Here is an 18,897-nt window from a genome sequence, read left to right as displayed (position 1 = left end):
ATATCTCAATGTGGTTTTAATTTGAATCTCCCTGAGGGCTAATGATGATGAGCATTTTTTCATGTGTCTGATAGCCATTTGTATTTCTTGATTGGAGAAGTGTCTGTTCATATCTTCTGCCCATTTTTTGAAAGGTAACTTTTTAAAGTCTTTTGAGACTCAGCAAGGGATAATGAATCTTGTTTTACAACTTCCCCTCCCTGTTCTTTCTTTATTAAAAGGGATTATATACTGGTTTGAACCTTGTGAGATTTAATATAAACAAATGAATTAATTATCTTAGATCCTTAGAATCTTACTGCTTAAAGGGATCCTAAGAGTTACAAATTCATCATTTCATAGATGATGAAATTTAGGTTTATAAATAAATAATTTGTCCAAAAGTGAAATAGCTATTTATAAAATCAGTCTAAAATTGTCCAGAGCATATTTTATAAGTACTTTTTGTGTGTGAATTAAACTTAAGTGTAGACTTAGGTGTAATACATTCTATAAACTATATTTCCCTTTAGCTGCATTAATTAAGCTGTACCTTTTCTTTTAAAATAGTGTGTCTATCAAATTAACCTTAGTATTTGATTCTTAAAGAAATGACTCTATATTTTAATAGTTTAATTTTTAAAAAATTGCACGAGTAATATATATTCACCATACATAAAGTTGGAATCTGATTAGCAGGCTCAGGAGGAGAAAAAAAAGGCATTAGAAACATTAGTAAATATTCAATGCCTAATATAAAACACATTCTTAGCTACTAGTGCAGCATATAAAGATGGGTTATAGCCTTTTAACATAAATGTTTTCCTTCCTATATCCTTTCCCTTCCAGGTAGTGGAAGGAGAATTAAAGTTAAATACCTTTAACATAGTCCAGTTATGATTAACTTTGGTAACAGTTGCTTGAAGTAGACTGAAAATTCTGAGGAGATACCACATTTGTTAAGGATAATCAGGAAATACTTCAAAAAGCAGAATTTCTTAGTTCTTTTTACAAGGCTGGCAGATATTGGGAAGAAACCTGTTAGACCAATCTCACTCTGAAAAAAAATCCTATTATAGGTATTGAAAGAATCCCAGCTATAAAACAACTTAACTGAGTGCATTTTGTTCCAGAATGCAGGGACGGTGCAGTTAGGAATATATCAATATAATTTGCCATACAATTAGATTAAAGGGGAAAATGTGAATTCATTTTATACTTACCCAAGAAGACATTTGATAAAATCTAGCATCTATTCTTTTTTTTTTTTTTAAAGATTTTTTATTTATTTGACAGAGAGAGATCACAAGTAGGCAGAGAGGCAGGCAGAGAGAGAGAGAGGAGGAAGCAGGCTCCCTGCTGAGCAGAGAGCCCGACGCGGGACTCCATCCCAGGATCCTGAGATCATGACCTGAGCCGAAGGCAGCGGCTTAACCCACTGAGCCACCCAGGCGCCCCTAGCATCTATTCTTGATTAAAAAAAAGAATCCTTTAGATTAGGGGTTCAGCAAACCTGTTATAAAGAACCAGAGGGTAAATATTTTAGGCTTCTTAGGCCATAAGATTTCTTTCACAACTACTTAACTCTGCCATTGTAAAGCAAAGTAACCACAGACAATATATAAGCAAATGAATATGTTCCAATAAAATTGTATTTACAAAAACAGGTGGTAGGCCAGGTTTAACCTGGGGCTACAGTTTGTCAGCCTCTGCTCCAGATAAAAAAAAGTAGTAGGTTATATCTTAACTCAATTTTAAAAAAGTAGGTATGTGAGTGCATGTCATTTGACAAAAGGCCACCTCATGTTTGTTGCTAGTACATAGAAGTATCACAATTGTATTTAATACTGCCTGTCAACGTAATTAGGCAGGAGAGTGAAGTAAGACATGATTTCAGAAAAATTAGAAAATTACCATGATTGGGGCACCTGGGTGGCTCAGTAGGTTAAAACCTCTGCCTTCAGCTCAGGTCATAATCTCAGGGTCCTGGAATCAAGCCCTGCTTCTGGCTTTCTGCTTGGCAGGGAGCCTGCTTCCTTCCTGCCTCTCTGCCTACTTGTGATCTCTCGCGCTCTCTCTCTCTCTCTCTCTGTCAAATAAATAAATAAATTTTTAAAAAGAAAATTACCTTGATTTACAAATGACTGATTTTATGCGTAAAAATATCTTAAAGAAAATTCCCTGGAAAAAACATAGGAGCACAAAATTTTGTAAGGTAAAGGACACTACTGCAAACCGTACAGAAATTAAGAGGCTAATAAGGAAAAATTATAAATACTCTTATGCCAATAGGTTAGGTAAAATGGATATATCTTTTTAAAGACACACATTTCTAAGACCAACACTAAAAGAAATACAGCATTTGAGTAGTTCTGCGTTTACTAAAAGAAATACATTCCAGCAAATGGCTTTGCTGGAAAGTCTAAGAAACATTTAAGGAAGGAATATTATGCTGTTCTTTCAGAAGACACAAGAAGGAACACTTCCCAGCTTATTGACCTTTTAAGAAAAGACAAAGACTTTCCCTCACGAATATGAATATAAAAATTTTTACAAACTATTGTCAAGTTGAATCCAATGGTATATTAAAAGGACAATGTAGTAGGACAAACTTGGGTTTATTCCAAGAATATAAGGCTGGTTTATTTAGGAAATAAAGGAGAACCAGAATAAAGAAGAAGGACTATATAATCATCTCAGTATATATCGACAAAATATTTGACAAAATCCAGCATCTATTCATGATAAAATCTGAGAAAATTAGGATTAGAAAGGCACTTTCTCAACCTGATAAAGGATATGTGTGGAAAAAAAATACAGCTAACACCATACTTTCACTTAATGGTGAAACCATACTTTCCCTCTGAAATTGGGAAAAAGGCAGGGATGACTATACATTATTCCTCTTATACATCATACTGGAGGGTCCTAACCAGTAAAGTAAGGCAAGAAAAAAAAATAATAGACATTTAGATTAGAAAGGAGGAAATAAGATTGTGTCTGTTTACAAATGAAATTATTTTTTATACAGAAAATATCAAAAATTCTACTCAGTAGTTACTAATAAGTGAGTTTAACGAGGTCACAAGGTACAGGGTTACTATTTCTGTATACTAACAATGGGATAATGAGTAATTGAAAAAAATTTTAAAGTATAACAACACAAAATAGCTTAGTATATAGGTAACAACATATGTGTGGGATCTGTATGCTGAAAACTACAAAACGATAAAAGGAATCAAAAATGATTTAGGTGAACGGAGAGATAATATGGACCTCATGGATTAGAAAACCAATATGGTTAAGAGACACCTAATCCTGTATTGTTCTATAGATTAAATGTAATCCCAAGAAGTCCCAACAGTTATATAAATAACAAGCTGATTCTTAAGTGTATATGGAAATGGGAAGAAACTAGAGTAGCCAAAACAGTTTTGAGAAATAACTATAAAGTTTCAGAAATCAAGACAATGTACTATCTGCAAAAAGGTAGACATACAAGTCAATGGAAAAGACTAGGGAATCTAGAAATAGACTTGTACTTACATGGTCAGTTTTATTTTTGACAAAGGTACAAGGACAATTCCAGGTAAAAAGATAGTCTTCAGTAAATGGTGCTAATACAATTTTATATCCATATGCAAAAAACAGATCTTCAATGTAACCTCTTTGCCATATGCAGAAATTAACTTAAAATGGTTACAGACCTAAATATAAAAACTAAAATCATAAAACTTAAAAGATGAAAACGGGGTGCCTCGGTGGCTCAGTGGGTTAAAACCTCTGCCTTTGGCTCAGGTCATGATCCCAGGGTCCTGGGATCAAGCCCCACATTGGGATCTCTGCTCGGTGGGGAGCCTGCTTCTCACTCACTCTCTCTGCCTGCCTCTCTGCCTACTTGTGATCTATGTCTGCCAAATAAATAAATAAAATCTTAAAAAAAAAGAAAAAAGATGAAAACAAAAAATGTGGTCTTAGATTGGGCAAAGGTTTTTTATACATGACAGAAGAAATACAAGCCATAAAAGAAAAAAAATTAGACTTGCTTCAAATTAAAATTCTTTGGAAGACACTTATAAGAAAACGAAAAGACAGGCCACAGAGTGGGAGAAAATATTTGCAAGATACAAACCTGATAGAGGTCTTGTATCCAAATATATAAAGAACTGTCAACACTTAGTAATGAATAAACAGCCCAATGAAAAGATGGGCAAAAAATTTGAACAGATATTTCAAAAAGAATATGTGCATGGTAAATAAGCATCTTGAAAGATGTTTGACATCTTTAGTTAGTGGGAAATGCAAAATAAAGCATAGTAACATTCTAATACTGCCTGTGACAGTGGCTACAAAAACTGAAAAACAAAACAAGGAGATTGACAATAATAAAAGCTGATGAGGACACAGAACATTTGAACCCTCATACATTGCTGGTGGGAATCCAAAATGGTACAGTCACTTTGGAAGACTGGCTGTTTCCAATAAAGCTAAACACAAACTTACCTTATGACCCAGCAGTCCTACTCCTTGGTGTTTACCCAAGAGAAGTAAAAACTTACATAATTTCACACAAAAGGTTGTATGCAAAAGTTTCTACTGGTTCTGTACATAATTGTGAAAAATTAACAGCCAGCCTAAATGTCTTCAACTCGGGTAAACAAACTCTGGAGTAAGTGTACAGTGAGTTACTACTGAGGAATAAAGCAGCTGCTGATATATGTAGTAGCATGGGGGACTCATGTGCCTTGTGCTAAGAGAAAGAAGACAGACATAAAAGGCATAAAGACAATCTGGAAGAGTCAGAATTTATAGGGGCAGAAAACATAGGTGGCTAGGTGCTGAGGGTGGAGGGCGGTGTTGACTGTAGAAGGGCAGGGAGGGCACCTGGGTGGCTCAGTGGGTTAAGATTGTGCCTTCAGCTCAGGTCATGATCTCAGGGTTCTGGGATCGAGTCCCGCATCGGGCTCTCTGCTCAGCAAGGAGCCTGCTTCCTCCCTCTCTCTGCCTGCCTCTCTGCCTACTTGTGATCTCTCTGTCAAATAAATAAAAATAAAAAATCTTTAAAAAAAAAAAAAAAGAAGAAGGGCAGGGAAATTTTCTGATAATGAAAATAAAGGAATCGTTCTGTATTTTGGTTGCTGTGGTAATTGCACAACTGCATTTGTCCAAACTCCTAAACCTGTATATTGAAAATGGGGACTTTTATTATCTGTAAATTAACAACTCAAACAAACCCAAACCCAGAGGACATGATGAAAATACTGATTAGTTTGATTGTATTTAAAAATAACTTCTGCAAGAGTCAGTGTTTTTTCTAAGGTTTATCAAAGATAACTTTGGGTTTTGAAAGCTGCACTAGCAGTTTTTATTAGCAATCAACCTTCATACAAGTGCAGAGAGGTCGGCTGGCCAAGTTGCTTTCTTAAACACCTAGACAGGTTTTTGTTTTGTTTTGTTTTTATGTGGCTGAGTAACAAAAGAGGAGTAAGTGCAAGATAGGAAAGAAATTAGAAGTTTTTTTTCATCTTAAATATTTGGCAGGTGTAATATATCACTTCCTTTGCTATAGTATATTTTATTACTTAATGAAGTTACTTAAAACATTTTCATAAACTCTGAAATTAGCTTTTAAGAACTGGTTCTTTATCACATCTAAGATATGTTATTGAATTTACCTAGGTGTGTGAGGGATTTAACCCATGAGAAAGAAAAAGTCTAATAAGATACCTGAATTAAAATCTTTTTAGTTGTAACTCAACTATTCTAGCTAACCAGCTTTGTGGCTCAGAAGGTGCTGTAAGTACTTTGAAGCAGAAGTGCTTTGTTATTTGATATCTTAAAGATCCAAGTGCTTAGTTTCTCTTTAATCAAAATTTCATTTCCTTAAAGTGGAAAGGTATTTTTGATTTCATGCTCTTTTCAAAAAGAAGCACCTTATACTCCCAGCAATGCAAAAGAACTTGCAAAACTATTTGCAGCACATATAATAATGTTAACATTTCTAATTTCAGGGGAGCTTTTATAAATTAGTAAGAAAAAGGCCACCACCCAGTAGAAAAACTGGCTTAGGAGATGAGCATGCAATTCACAAAATGCAGACAGTCAACATGCATATGAAGAGATATTTATTTATTTATTTATAAAGATTTTATTTATTTATTTGACAGAGATAACAAGTAGGTAGAGAGGCAGGCAGAGAGAGAAGAGGAAGCAGACTCCCTCCTGAGCAGAGAGCTTGATGCAGGGCTCAATCCCAGGACCTGGAATCATGACCTGAGCTCAGAGACCTGAGGCAGAGGTTTTAACCCACTTAGCCACCCAGGTGCCCCTGTGAAGAGATATTTAATCTCTATAATTAAAGGAACATAAATTAAAGCATGATTTTTTATATAAGTTATTAAATTGGAAAATATTAAGGATAAGTGAATACCCATTGATAGTGAAAGTATGAATAGGTAAAATCTGAATTTAAGTGGCAGTATAAATTGGCACAACCTTTTCAGACAGCAATTTGGAATCATCTGTCAAAATTTTAGAAGTATGTGTCTTTTAATGAAGCGATTCAGTTTCTAGGTATTTATCCTTTACAAGTGACAAAAAATAGGACATTCACTGCAGTATTATTTGAAATGGCAAAGGCTAAACGACTCAAATATATAACATTGAAAAACGTGATATGTAAAATTGTTAGCCCATACAAAAGAATATTTTGCAGTTATTAAAAAGCTTAGAGAAAGTTCTATATATAGTGACATGAAAGTAGGTACAAAATAGATCTATTAAGCATTGCTTAGTGAGAATGTCTTTTTAAAGAAGAGTATGATTGCATTTCTGTTCTTAAAATATCTGTAGGGGCAGATGCCTGGTTGGCTTAGTCAGTTGAGTGTCCAGCTCTTGGTTTTGGCTCGAGGTCATGGGATCTACTCCCATGGTGGGCTTACGCTGAGCAGGGAGTTTGCTTGTCCCTCTCCTTCCCCCATGCTTGCACACACACACGTACTCTCTCTCTCATATAAATAAATAAAATCTTTAAAAAATACATATGTAGGCATAAACACAATGTTACATCATTAAAGAAATCTAGAAGCATATGAACAGTGGTTAATTCTCAGGGATGGGATCATGACAAATTTCTAAGTCCATGCATTTCTGTAATGTTTGAATTTTTTGTATTAACTGTATGTTACTTTAGTAATCCAGAAAAAAATCCAAAGTTTTTTTTTATTTAAAAAATAAATATAACAATACTTTCATAGACTTAAGACAAATACAGGGATTAGCATGAAAAAAAAGGCAGGGTAGTTGGAAGTATAGAGTGACTCCATTTTGCCTGGGAGTGTAAAGGATGAGTTGATGTTAATGTAGAAAAATATGTTGAGGTTGTATTTTGACCAGCCCCGAAGTGTAGAACCTTGAATTTTGGTAGCAGAGGGGAGTCATCTGAGACTTCTGAGCAAGAAAGTGGTATACCAGTTTTCTTTGAAGAAAATCAATCTGGGAGTAGTATAGTTGGTAGGTGGGGATAAACTGAAAATAGGAACACTAAGGAAAAGGCTGTTCTAGGGGAGCATGAGCAACTGGCCAGGTGGTTGTAGGAATTAGGCAAGCTGGTGAACAGATACGAGAGCCAGTGTATATAACCAAGCATAGATGTAATGTAGCTGTATATATCCAAACATAGAGGCTGATGGAGATGTAATGTAGCTGTATATATCCAAACATAGAGGCTGATGCTTAATGCCTAAGCAACTGAAGGAATGTTGGTGCTTTTGACAGAAATAAGGATCAAGGATGAAGACTTTATCAGGGGTAGAATTTGTCCCAGTCTGCCTTTCCAGGTTCAATTCCTGTAATAGTTGTCGGGCAATAAAAAGTGCTCAGTCTGTTGATTGGATATACCTAAGTTTGTATTATTTAAGCTTCAGCTGTATGTGTTCCCCATTCCTAGACTATAGCATGCACATTTCTGGAAGGACATCAGTAATGGTAATGATGATAGGATGGTAGAGAGGATATAGCTATTATTTCTGTCACACTGAGTATCTGCCACACTTCTTTCACATGTCCAAGGTCACCTACCTGGTTAGTGGAGCTGAGACTGGAATAGCAATGTGTCTGAATCCAAGCCTGAATCTTTAACTGCTATACTTGCTGTCTCTCAGGTAACTGGAAATGTGGGTCTGGAGCTCAAATTAGGCATGCAGTTAAGTATGTTGTCTTTTAACTGCGTGTCTAGTGACCACTTAAGATTGAACAATAGTCTCTTGGTTATAATTGTATCCCACATTGTTAGCTTTGAGCATAGTAAAAACCATCTACCTTCTAGGGAGTTAGTTTTGTAATAACTAAAGTTAGTGATTTAAATGTCAAAAATACTTTTTAGGGGCGCCTGGGTGGCTCAGTGGGTTAAGCCGCTGCCTTTGGCTCAGGTCATGATCTCAGGGTCCTGGGATCGAGTCCCGCATCGGGCTCTCTGCTCAGCAGGGAGCCTGCTTCCCTCTCTCTCTCTCTGCCTGCCTCTCCATCTACTTGTAATTTCTCTCTGTCAAATAAATAAATAAAATCTTTAAAAAAAAATACTTTTTAAAAGCTTAATTATTCTGGTTAATATCTTTGTAAAACATTTTTCTTTATATATTGCTTGTTTTTTTACAGTGTGCATTTATCATTTTTATAATTAGAAAAATATTAAAATTTATTTTATGCTCTCCTGTTTTTCTTTTTTCTTTCTTTCTTTTTTTTTTTTTTAAGATTTTATTTATTTATTTGACAGAGAGAGAGAGATAGCAAGAGAGGGAACACAAGCAGGGAGAGTGGGAGAGGGAGAAGGCTTCCTGCTGAGCAAGGAACCTGATGCAGGGCTTGATCCCAGGACGCTGGGATCATGACCCAAGCCAAAGGCAGACGCTTAACAACTGAGCCACCCAGCTGTGCCCTCCTATTTTCTAGAACAGTATATCCTAAACACAATTTAATTTAATCTTTATGACTCAGGGTTATTATCATAAGCATATTTATATTACTAGGCTTTAGAATATAACGATCACATCAAGAAATAAGTGTGTGCGGAAGTTTATCTTTATATTTGCGGCTTCACACTGCAGTACTTTGTCAACTCTTATGTCTTATTTTTTTAAAAAGTTTTTGTTACATTTATTGTGGTAGGTTGTCTTCTTTCTGTTGTCATTGTGGCTTATGGCATTTTTTTTTTTCCCTTTTGCTGCTGCTTAACTGTAATGATTTCAGAAACTGGTTGGCTGTTCACTTCGGTTTTATGTAAAATAAACGTAATCAGGTTTTGGATAAGGGCCTGGGGAACATACTGGTGACTGAAGTTCATGAGCTTTATTTAATATGTGGACTTTGAGGTAAACATCTGAAGTTTTGTGTGTTAACTTCTTGGTTTCTGGCTGTATGATAGGTGGGTGAAGCACTGTATTTGTTTTTAAGAGCTTTTAGAGAACATTGCTTTTTATTTTTTAAACTTAATGTAGAGATCCATCTAAAATGTAAGTAATCATCATGTTACTAGATGAAGACTTCTCAACTGCCCTTTTTTTTTTTTAAAAAAAATAGATTTTATTTATTTCTTTATTTGAGAGAAGGGACATGAACGGGGGGGAAGGGAGAGGGAGAAGCAGACTCCACGCTGAGCAGGGAGCCCAGTGTGGGGCTCGACCCCAGAGTCCTGGTATCATGACCCGAGCCAAAGGCAGATGGCAGACTCTTAATCGACTGAGCCACCCAGGTGTCCCTCACCTGTCCAGTTTTAACTCAGAAATCCTTGTCGTGACATTGTTGAATAGTCTTTGAAGTTGTAAATGTGGATTCAGGGAAAAATCATTAATAATGGATATGGATGGACATGGCTAAAAGATTGTGAAGAATAGTATCAGTAACATTGGGTAGATTGTACTGATTAAAAATTTTGTGAACTGGAAATACAGGTTCAAATTTTTTAAAAAGCCTGATTAGATATAATAAGAGATTTCCTAAAACAGCTACCATCTGAAAACTTATGTAATAAAATATTGTAATTAATATTTATGATTTGTAAAGGTAAAATTCTAATGACTTAATGGGAAACTGGTATTATTTTATTAAGTTTAAATTGTATTTAAGAAGCTTATTGCTACAGTTTACTCACCTCTTCCTTAGAGCAATCTGTTCTTTCCATAAACTCTATACCCCATCTCAGCATGTATGTGTTCAGAGCAGAAAATTTAAGTTTATTTTCATTTAATTTCTTGCCTTATGAGAAGTGCTGACAGGTATGTGTTAACATATGTGCTAAATGAAATATGGTGTTATAAAATCCTTTCTTCCATACTTAATCATTTAATAAATATTTATTGAGGCCCTACTGTATGTCAAGCACTTTTCTGAGTGCTGGGGATACACTGACTTAAAGCCTGTGCTTGTGAAACTTACATTCTAGTGGAAAGAGGCAGACCATAGAGAAAAAAATCCAACATGTAATAATAGATCAGATGGTAGAAGTATTGTGGAAAAGAATAAGGCAGCATGAGGAATGAGAATGTATGTGGGTATTGCTGTTGGACCTGAAAGTTATGTGTTAAATGAGACTTGATAAGACAATGGTATTTGATAAATATGATGAGGATATTTCTTTAGGCATCAGAAGGTTGATGTAGAAAAATATTTTGGAAAATGGTGAGTCAGTGGCAAATTATGATTAGAGGAATCAAGCAGATACAGTGAGAAAAGATAGTATACATTCAAAAACAAGGCTATTACCTTTAAAATTACATTTGTGATTAGCTTATATAGTTGAAGTAAGACTCACAATTATTCCTTGATATCTACAGATATAACCCATGATGTGTGTGATAAAGCTTGAGTAAAATATTCATGTTTGATTAATTTCATTTCTTTCCTTTTCCTTCATTTTCTTTACTTTAATGGAAGAATTCAATTATTTTCAAAGCAGAGATACAAAGAATACTTAAAATAGATATGGATTTTAAAATGCATATTTGTCTTTACCATTACAATTTTAGCATTTAGTTTAAATGTCTAATTTTTGTTATTGTAGTAATGACTTCATTTTGTGTAAAAATTTTTCTCAAATGATTAACATTCTTAATTTTTGTATGAAATGATTTTCTTAACTATTTCCAGATGACATGCAGAATGTACATAAAGAAGATAAATCTTTAAGGCTGAGTATGCCTGTAATTACAGAAGAGGAAGAGGACAATGGAAGTTTTAGCGAAACAGGTATGGATGAAATTTTGTCAAATATCGATGGAAAGTTATGCTTGGGGAGCATTAAGGTTTAGAACTCATGAACAGCAAGGTGGTGACCTGTGTGTTTTTGTGATGCTTTTTTCCTTGACACATTGGAGAATTTTAGCATTAATCGTGACACTTAAAAATAAATGTTAATACAATAAATGAAAGGAGAGATAAAAGGATAGGTAAAATACCATTATTAGTATGTCAATATACGACATCATGAGGATGTCTGGAATGTATTCCTAAGAAAGGGCAAGGCTCACAAAATACAAGAAAGTTTCTGGATAGAACTTTAAAAAGATTTTATTGTTAAAAAATAGTTATTTCAAATTTGAATGTTAAATTTTCACCTGTGGAATCATTATTGTAACTAAATAGTTGTAAAATGTAGGACATAAATTAAAATGGCTCTACCTTTTAGTGTTGTAGTTTTCATAATTTGTAGTGTTTATTAAACACCAGTTTAAATAATATTACCTCTAGTAATAATTATAATATTATAGAGAATAAGTTATATTTAACAGGCTAGGCTTGATAGCTGGTAATTCGTCAGTGATAATGAATACAATGTGTATTAAGAACAATTTTTTTTTCATTTGGCTTTGTATTCATTCAGCAAGCATATCCTGAGTGCCCATCATGTTTCAAACACTTAGCTATGTACAGGGCTATAAAGATATATACTATCGGCATTTAAGAACCATTTTATTTCGATCACAGTTATTATAGATCTGAGTACAGTGACTGGCCCACAGTGGACCTAAGTAAATATCTGTTGAATATATCAGATCAGTCTGTGCCTTCGAGGACCTTAGAGTTCATTTAGGGGAAAAAAACACCCAGTTCATTGCGGTAGAGAGAAACAGTGTAATAGAAATATATAGAAGACAAAGAATAGGCATTTCACAAGGAATATTTGTTTCTTCATAAATGTGAGTGCTTCTATGATTTGCTTATGTCAGCATAAAATAGTCCTTTACAATCTTGTGATGAGTTTCAGGCTATAGTTTCTTTCCAGTCTTGATTGGTGGCTTTTTTTGTGAGTAAACAGTTAAATATGCATACACACCTTTATGGCTCTTTGGCAAGTCCTATTTTAAAATCTATCAGTTTGTAATTTTTAAAAATGTGGTTAAATTATAATGACATATGCATATGTCTTAATTCACATAATTTTAGAATATTCACTATAAGAAACCACAGTCTTCTGACTTTGATTCCATTTCTTTCATATTTTACTTTATTTTTGTTATTTTCAGTTAGCCAACATATGGTACATCATTAGTTTTTGATGTAGTGTTCAACAATTCATCACTTTTGACTCTTTATTGTTTTGGTATTTACCTCTAGTAATAATTATAATATTATAGAGAATAAGTTATATTTAACAGGCTAGGCTTGATAGTTGGTAATCCATCAATGATTAAAAAATGTGTATTTTACTTTATGTTTTAGTTCTATGGATTATCTCTTGACTTTCCACTGAGGAAGGCAAGGGTATAGTTTTCTTTAATATATTCTTTACCTCCAACTTCAAACACACGTATACTTCCCAGGCCCCAGCCTTCAACATAATTATTTTAGCTATGTAAGTATTCTGCATTTATAAAACATTATTGACAACAGAGTCATGTAATGGACTATGATTCTTACTTAATCTGTACATTTATAGTTTTCCCTAGAGAGTGGTAACTTTTTGTCATATTTATTTTTTTCTATAGACTTAACATGAATATATCTTCAAACTCTTCCTCAGTCATGTAAATCTCTTGTTGGGCTATTAGGACATATGAGGGATTTTGTCATTTTCAGATTTTTAAAAAACTTTCTTGCTGACCTCTAACGTGCTTTACTGGACAGTTTGCTCTCTTGGCCTGCTGCACTTCATCCTGGTTGCTGCTGTCTTCTAGGAATCTAGAAGATTCCTGAAATCTCTTTTGCTTCTTACTTTCTTGTCTTTTCTTGTTCCTTTTCCCATCACTCGTCTTTTGTTTTTCATTGGTGGGGAATTTTTTGTTTCTTTATGTCTTTCATAATTTTCATGTTTTTGTATTTTCTGTTATTTTCTTTGGTTTTAATGATTTGTAATTTTTAGGTTCATACCTCTTTCTAGATAAACACTTATTTGAGTGTTGGTTGTGGCACCTCCTGTTATAGCCAGAAAGTTGTACTGGAGAGGATTATGCTGAGTGAAATAAGTCAAGCAGAGAAAGATAATTATCATATGATTTCACTCATATGTGGAAACAAGTATTCCTTGTGAAATGCCTATTCTTTGTCTTCTATATATTTCTATTACACTGTTTCTCTCTACCGCAATGAACTGGGTGTTTTTTTCCCCTAAATGAACTCTAAGGTCCTCGAAGGCACAGACTGATCTGATATATTCAACAGATATTTACTTAGGTCCACTGTGGGCCAGTCACTGTACTCAGATCTATAATAACTGTGATCGAAATAAAATGGTTCTTAAATGCCGATAGTATATATCTTTATAGCCCTGTACATAGCTAAGTGTTTGAAACATGATGGGCACTCAGGATATGCTTGCTGAATGAATACAAAGCCAAATGAAAAAAAAATTGTTCTTAATACACATTGTATTCATTATCACTGACGAATTACCAGCTATCAAGCCTAGCCTGTTAAATATAACTTATTCTCTATAATATTATAATTATTACTAGAGGTAATATTATTTAAACTGGTGTTTAATAAACACTACAAATTATGAAAACTACAACACTAAAAGGTAGAGCCATTTTAATTTATGTCCTACATTTTACAACTATTTAGTTACAATAATGATTCCACAGGTGAAAATTTAACATTCAAATTTGAAATAACTATTTATAGTGGAACATAAGGAATAATTATTTATATGTGGAACATAAGGGATAGTGCGGAGGACCACAGGGGAACGGAGGGAAAACTGAATGGGAAGAAATCAGAGAGGGAGACAAACCAGGAGAGACTCTGAACTCTGGGAATCAAACTGAGGGTTACAGAAGGGAGAGGGTGAGAGGATGGGGTAGCCAGGTGATGGGTATTAAGGGGGGGCATGTGTGGTGATGAACAGTGGGTATTATATGCTACTAATGAATTGTTGAACACGATATCAAAAACTAATGATGTACTATCAGCTGGCTAATTGAACATAATAAGTTTTTAAAAAGATGTATGGTACTAATGATTTGGGTCACATTTTCATGTTTAATTGAAATGAAATTCAAATTTTAATCACTCTATCTCATCGCACTGGCCTGTATACCTTTCAGATCTGGCACACTGGGTCTATGCTAGTTGTAGGGAGAGCATACCCATCTGAAACAACTTCAAAGTAACTTTTTATTAAATAGGATTTAGGAAGACTAGAGTCTACTTTAGTAAGTTTTCAACTGCAGTGACATTTTGAAGGAAAGAATCACGTATATGTTAGGTTTAGGATATTAGGATTTCTTGTTGGAGCTTTGTTGTGAGGGCATTCCAATTAAACAATTATTTAAGTGTATGTTACCAGTTAAAGTATTATTTTATAAACCTGACAGACTTCTTAATTTTATGTCTTTAGAGTTCACTGCACCCAAGAGGAAAAGAAAATACAGAACAAAGAACCCAGCGAAGAAGTCTTAATTTTGACATCTCCAATAAAAGAAAAGATTTATATTTTGGATATTGAACAGGAAGACTGCCAGTATTAAAAATAATTCTTCTGGGAAACTATAGGTTATTTCTCTGAAATGGCAACGTCTTAACATTGCTCTAGATTTATAAAGGAACAAAAAATTAGAAATAAGAATTTCCTTTTATGAAACCTGCATAAGTGGAAATAAAATTTGGATTTAGAATGTAATAGAAATAATCTTTTTATTTGCAGATTATTATTGTTTACTATAACTTTTTTGTAATGTTATACCTCTTAGAGTTCTGATATTAACTATTTAAGATATTTGTTTTTGAAGTAATAATGTTTATTACATATTAAGTGGATTATTAAATTTATAGTATGGTAATGGATTCATTTATGGTATGTATTAACTATTTTATATACTGTGTGGTTAAGTGCAATACAATTTTTGCCTTATTTGCTTTATTTTTGAACATATGAAACTTATGTGGTCAGTAACTTATACGATTGATATTTAGGAAGCCCAGTTTCTACTTCTGCAATCAATTAAATAGTCTTTGGTGCTTGTTTTAAAGCTCCCTTTGGCCTGACATTATGTATGTATATGTGTATATGTATGTATAGATATGTTTGCATGTGCCATATCTATACATATATGATCATTTCAGTACATTGTTTAAATACATTTAAATACTAATTATTTTTATTTTTTTTTAAAGATTTATTTATTTTTGGGGAGAGAGCATGCATGTGTGTGTGCACACATCTGTGCGTGTGCACACATTTGTGGCTAGTGGGGCAGAGGGAGAGGGAGAAGGAGGGAAAATCCTCAAGAGATGGCCGTTTAACTGGCTGAGCCACTAATACTAAATACTAATTATTTCTAATAAAACCTTTAAGAGTGATAATGTAATTTCCAGAATGTGTTATGGTACAGAATAGATGATACTCCCGGAAAAAGATTTCTAAACTTTGTAGACACGCCTCTGTTAATTTCTTGCTTAAGACATTTAAATGGAGATCGCTTAAGCCATTTTGTTTGAATTGCTGCCACTAACAGACCATCTCCACACCATGTGGTTGGCTCAGCCTTTTTTTTAATAATTTTTTTTATTTGACAGAGAGAGATCACAAGTAGGCAGAGAGGCAGGCAGGGACAGAGAGAGGAGGAAGCAGGCTCCCTGCTGAGCAGAGAACCCAATGCGGGACTCGATCCCAGGACCCTGAGATCATGACCTGAGCTGAAGGCAGAGGCTTAACCCACTGAGCCACCCAGGCACCCTGGCTCAGCCTGTCTTACAGTTGATTATATTCCATGTTGTTTTCCAGCATTGTATATTCAGGAATTTTGCAAATGTCCAGTGAGTGAAAATGTGTGATATGTATAATCTTTGAAGTTAAAAATACTGATGCTAGCCCAAATAAACTTTCATTTATTAGAATGTATGCTATTGCATTAGCTACTAAACAAAATTATTTCCCCTGATTTTAGATGTTCCTGATAGTAGATGGGCAGTTTTCATAATGTGGACATTGGACAGAGCTTCTGGGATTTAAACATTCTAGTGTTGGGGCACTAGGAGGTATCATTGGCTTCTTGTGTACTAGGTCTTGTCTGATTATTAACATTTACAAACATTGTACAGCAGACACATTGAGTTTGCCCTCTTTTTTCATAATAATACTTAAAATATTATTTCATTTGTACAGTGAAGAACTATCTTAAGATGGTAAGTGCCTTGCCCACATTCAGAGTTAGTAAGTGATGCATCTGGGATACAAATTTAGGGCTCTTGCCTATAATTTCAGTGTCACTTTATATAAGCCAACAGAAATGGAAATCCAGAGAAGTACTTCTCACTTGAAGCAGTAAAACTCTATTTTGTAGTGGCTTAGCAGTAAGGAAAGGTTAAAACCAGTTGAGTCTCAGTGCAGGGTGGTGCTCTGGGTTGTAAAATAGGTTGGTTCCATGATGGCTTCATGTACAGGTTTGGGTCTTCAGGAAAAGCTTTATTTCAGTGTGGGGAACTGTTTACCAGTCAGGTTCTCAGATGTCAGCCAAGGGCTAGCCTGGCAAGCAGGCCTTTCTAAGGACTGCAATCTCAGGCCTATGTTGCTGCCTTTTCTCTACACTGTTTCATTTCATTTTTCACTGTTTCAAGTAATGCTGTGTTGATTTTTTTTTTTTTTGCTCACTTAGATTGGTATTTCTTTTAGATAAATCTGCATATGAATTTGCATGTCAGACAGTGTATGTGTGTACATATACATATACATATAGAATTTTAATTATTGCCAAATCAAACAAAAATATTGCCAGTTTACAGTCCTACTAACAGTATTTACAAGGGACTCTCCACATCTCCATTACACTTGTTACCAATCTGTAATTTTTCCAGTTAAACATAGCCTGAATCTTAACAGCGGAAATGGTAGAAAGACCATTAAGAGTAACAAAAAATTTTTTAAGGTTTTAAGCCCACACACAGGGTGAGCGGCAGGGAGAAGCAGGCTCCCTGGTTAGCAGGTCCCTGGTTGATCCCGGGACCCTGGGATCATTACCTGGGCAGAAAGAAGCCGCTTAACCAACTGAGACACCCAGGCACCCCAAGAGTAACAAAATTGTATTAAACAGCTGTGAGTTGTGAAATTGAAGCTTATTAAATAGAATTCAAATAGAAGATATTTGTGTTTAACAGTGGGCTTTCAGAATTAAAATGTGGGGTCATAATACTAGCTACCTATTAAATGAAGCTATTTGTATTATCATCCTGATTGTAATAAAATAACTGTACAAAGTCATAAATACATAATTTTAATATTAAGTAGTGACTAAATTAATGTCTTATGAAGAAAATGAGTTATGTGGCAGTGTTTGTAGCCACAAGATGTATTTTAAAACCCTTCCACTTTCAGACATCTTAATATAGGAACATACTGTTCAAAGTAGAGACTTGGAATCATAGTAGTTTTAATGTTATATGCCAGGTTTACTTGGAGTATCTAAAACCATGAATGAAAGAAGCAGAACCATAAAGGAAATGGAGGTTGTACACATTCTGATAGGGAAATTATTTTTCACTTTGGGGATGAAGTATTGTGATTTATGTCTTAAGAAGAAAGCTACTCTGGAAACGTGCAGTTCTCTATGAGAAATTATAGTGCATTTGTTTTCTTTTCTGGTATTCTTGAGTTTATGTTGTAAACAGACCTATGATCCCATTTGGGTTTATAACCCCTTCTTAATGCCTCAAAGGTCTGTGAGTGGTTATATTTATTGTGGAGAAACACCCCCAATCTCTTTAATACCCAATTAAAGTGCTTATTCCCTGAAACACACAGTTGTACCATCTGCAAGCTATTTTCTACTGCCAAAGGAGAGATAATGAACCAACTTTCAGGCAAAGACTTTGTCTTCTTAACAGAGATTCCCAGAACAGTGGTATAATCGGGAAATGTATTAAAAATGCATTTATCTAATTGATTTGACTAACTAATTTTCCTGACCTAAAAAGTAGAAAGTCAAATATTTGTATCTTCATTCTGCACTGATTCATTATATACCCTTTAAAAATTCCTTTTTGTTTAAATCCTTTTCTCAGCTATAAATTCAAGATAATGTAGAACTACCTTGGAGACGTCACAAATATCTAGAGCTGCATAGTGCTTTGAAAGTGCAAAGATAAAAAATTCTAAACTTCAAAATAATAACTACTGGAAGTATAAGATTTTTTTTAAAAGATCTTATTTGAGAGAGAGAGAGAGAGTGAGAGGGGAGAAGGTTAGAGGAAGAAGCAGACTCCCCGTGGAGTTGGGAAGCCCCATGCGGGACTGGATTCTGGGACTCCGGGATCATGACTTGAGCCAAAGGCAGTTGCTTAACCAACTGAGCAAACCAGGCACCCTGGAAGTATAAGATTTTAAAAAAATAATTGGATGTCAAGGAAGCCAGAGTGATTCTTATGTTTAATGTGACTTGTTTTTTTCCCCTTAGAGATTTTTTTTATTTCAGAGAGAGGGAGAGAGAGCAA

At 34.5% G+C, this 18,897-nt stretch overlaps 1 protein-coding gene across 2 annotated transcripts in view; it reads left to right on the top strand.

Annotated features, from left to right (window-relative positions):
• The window catches only part of SNAPC1 (small nuclear RNA activating complex polypeptide 1), a 35,519-nt gene extending 20,075 nt beyond the window's left edge, over positions 1–15,444 (top strand). For both annotated transcript variants that reach the window (XM_044230892.1, XM_044230891.1), the window contains 2 exons: positions 11,122–11,220; positions 14,810–15,444. In XM_044230892.1, coding sequence (XP_044086827.1) covers positions 11,122–11,220; positions 14,810–14,871 — 161 coding nt within the window. In that variant the 3' untranslated portion in view covers positions 14,872–15,444. The remainder of the gene's footprint in view (positions 1–11,121; positions 11,221–14,809) is intronic.
• Positions 15,445–18,897: the final 3,453 nt, after the last annotated feature.

Source organism: Neovison vison, chromosome 13 (genome assembly GCF_020171115.1).
Source record: "Neovison vison isolate M4711 chromosome 13, ASM_NN_V1, whole genome shotgun sequence".
Lineage (NCBI taxonomy): Eukaryota > Metazoa > Chordata > Mammalia > Carnivora > Mustelidae > Neogale > Neogale vison.
Note: the sequence above shows the minus strand (reverse complement) of the source record. Positions and strands in the feature narration are given on the sequence as shown.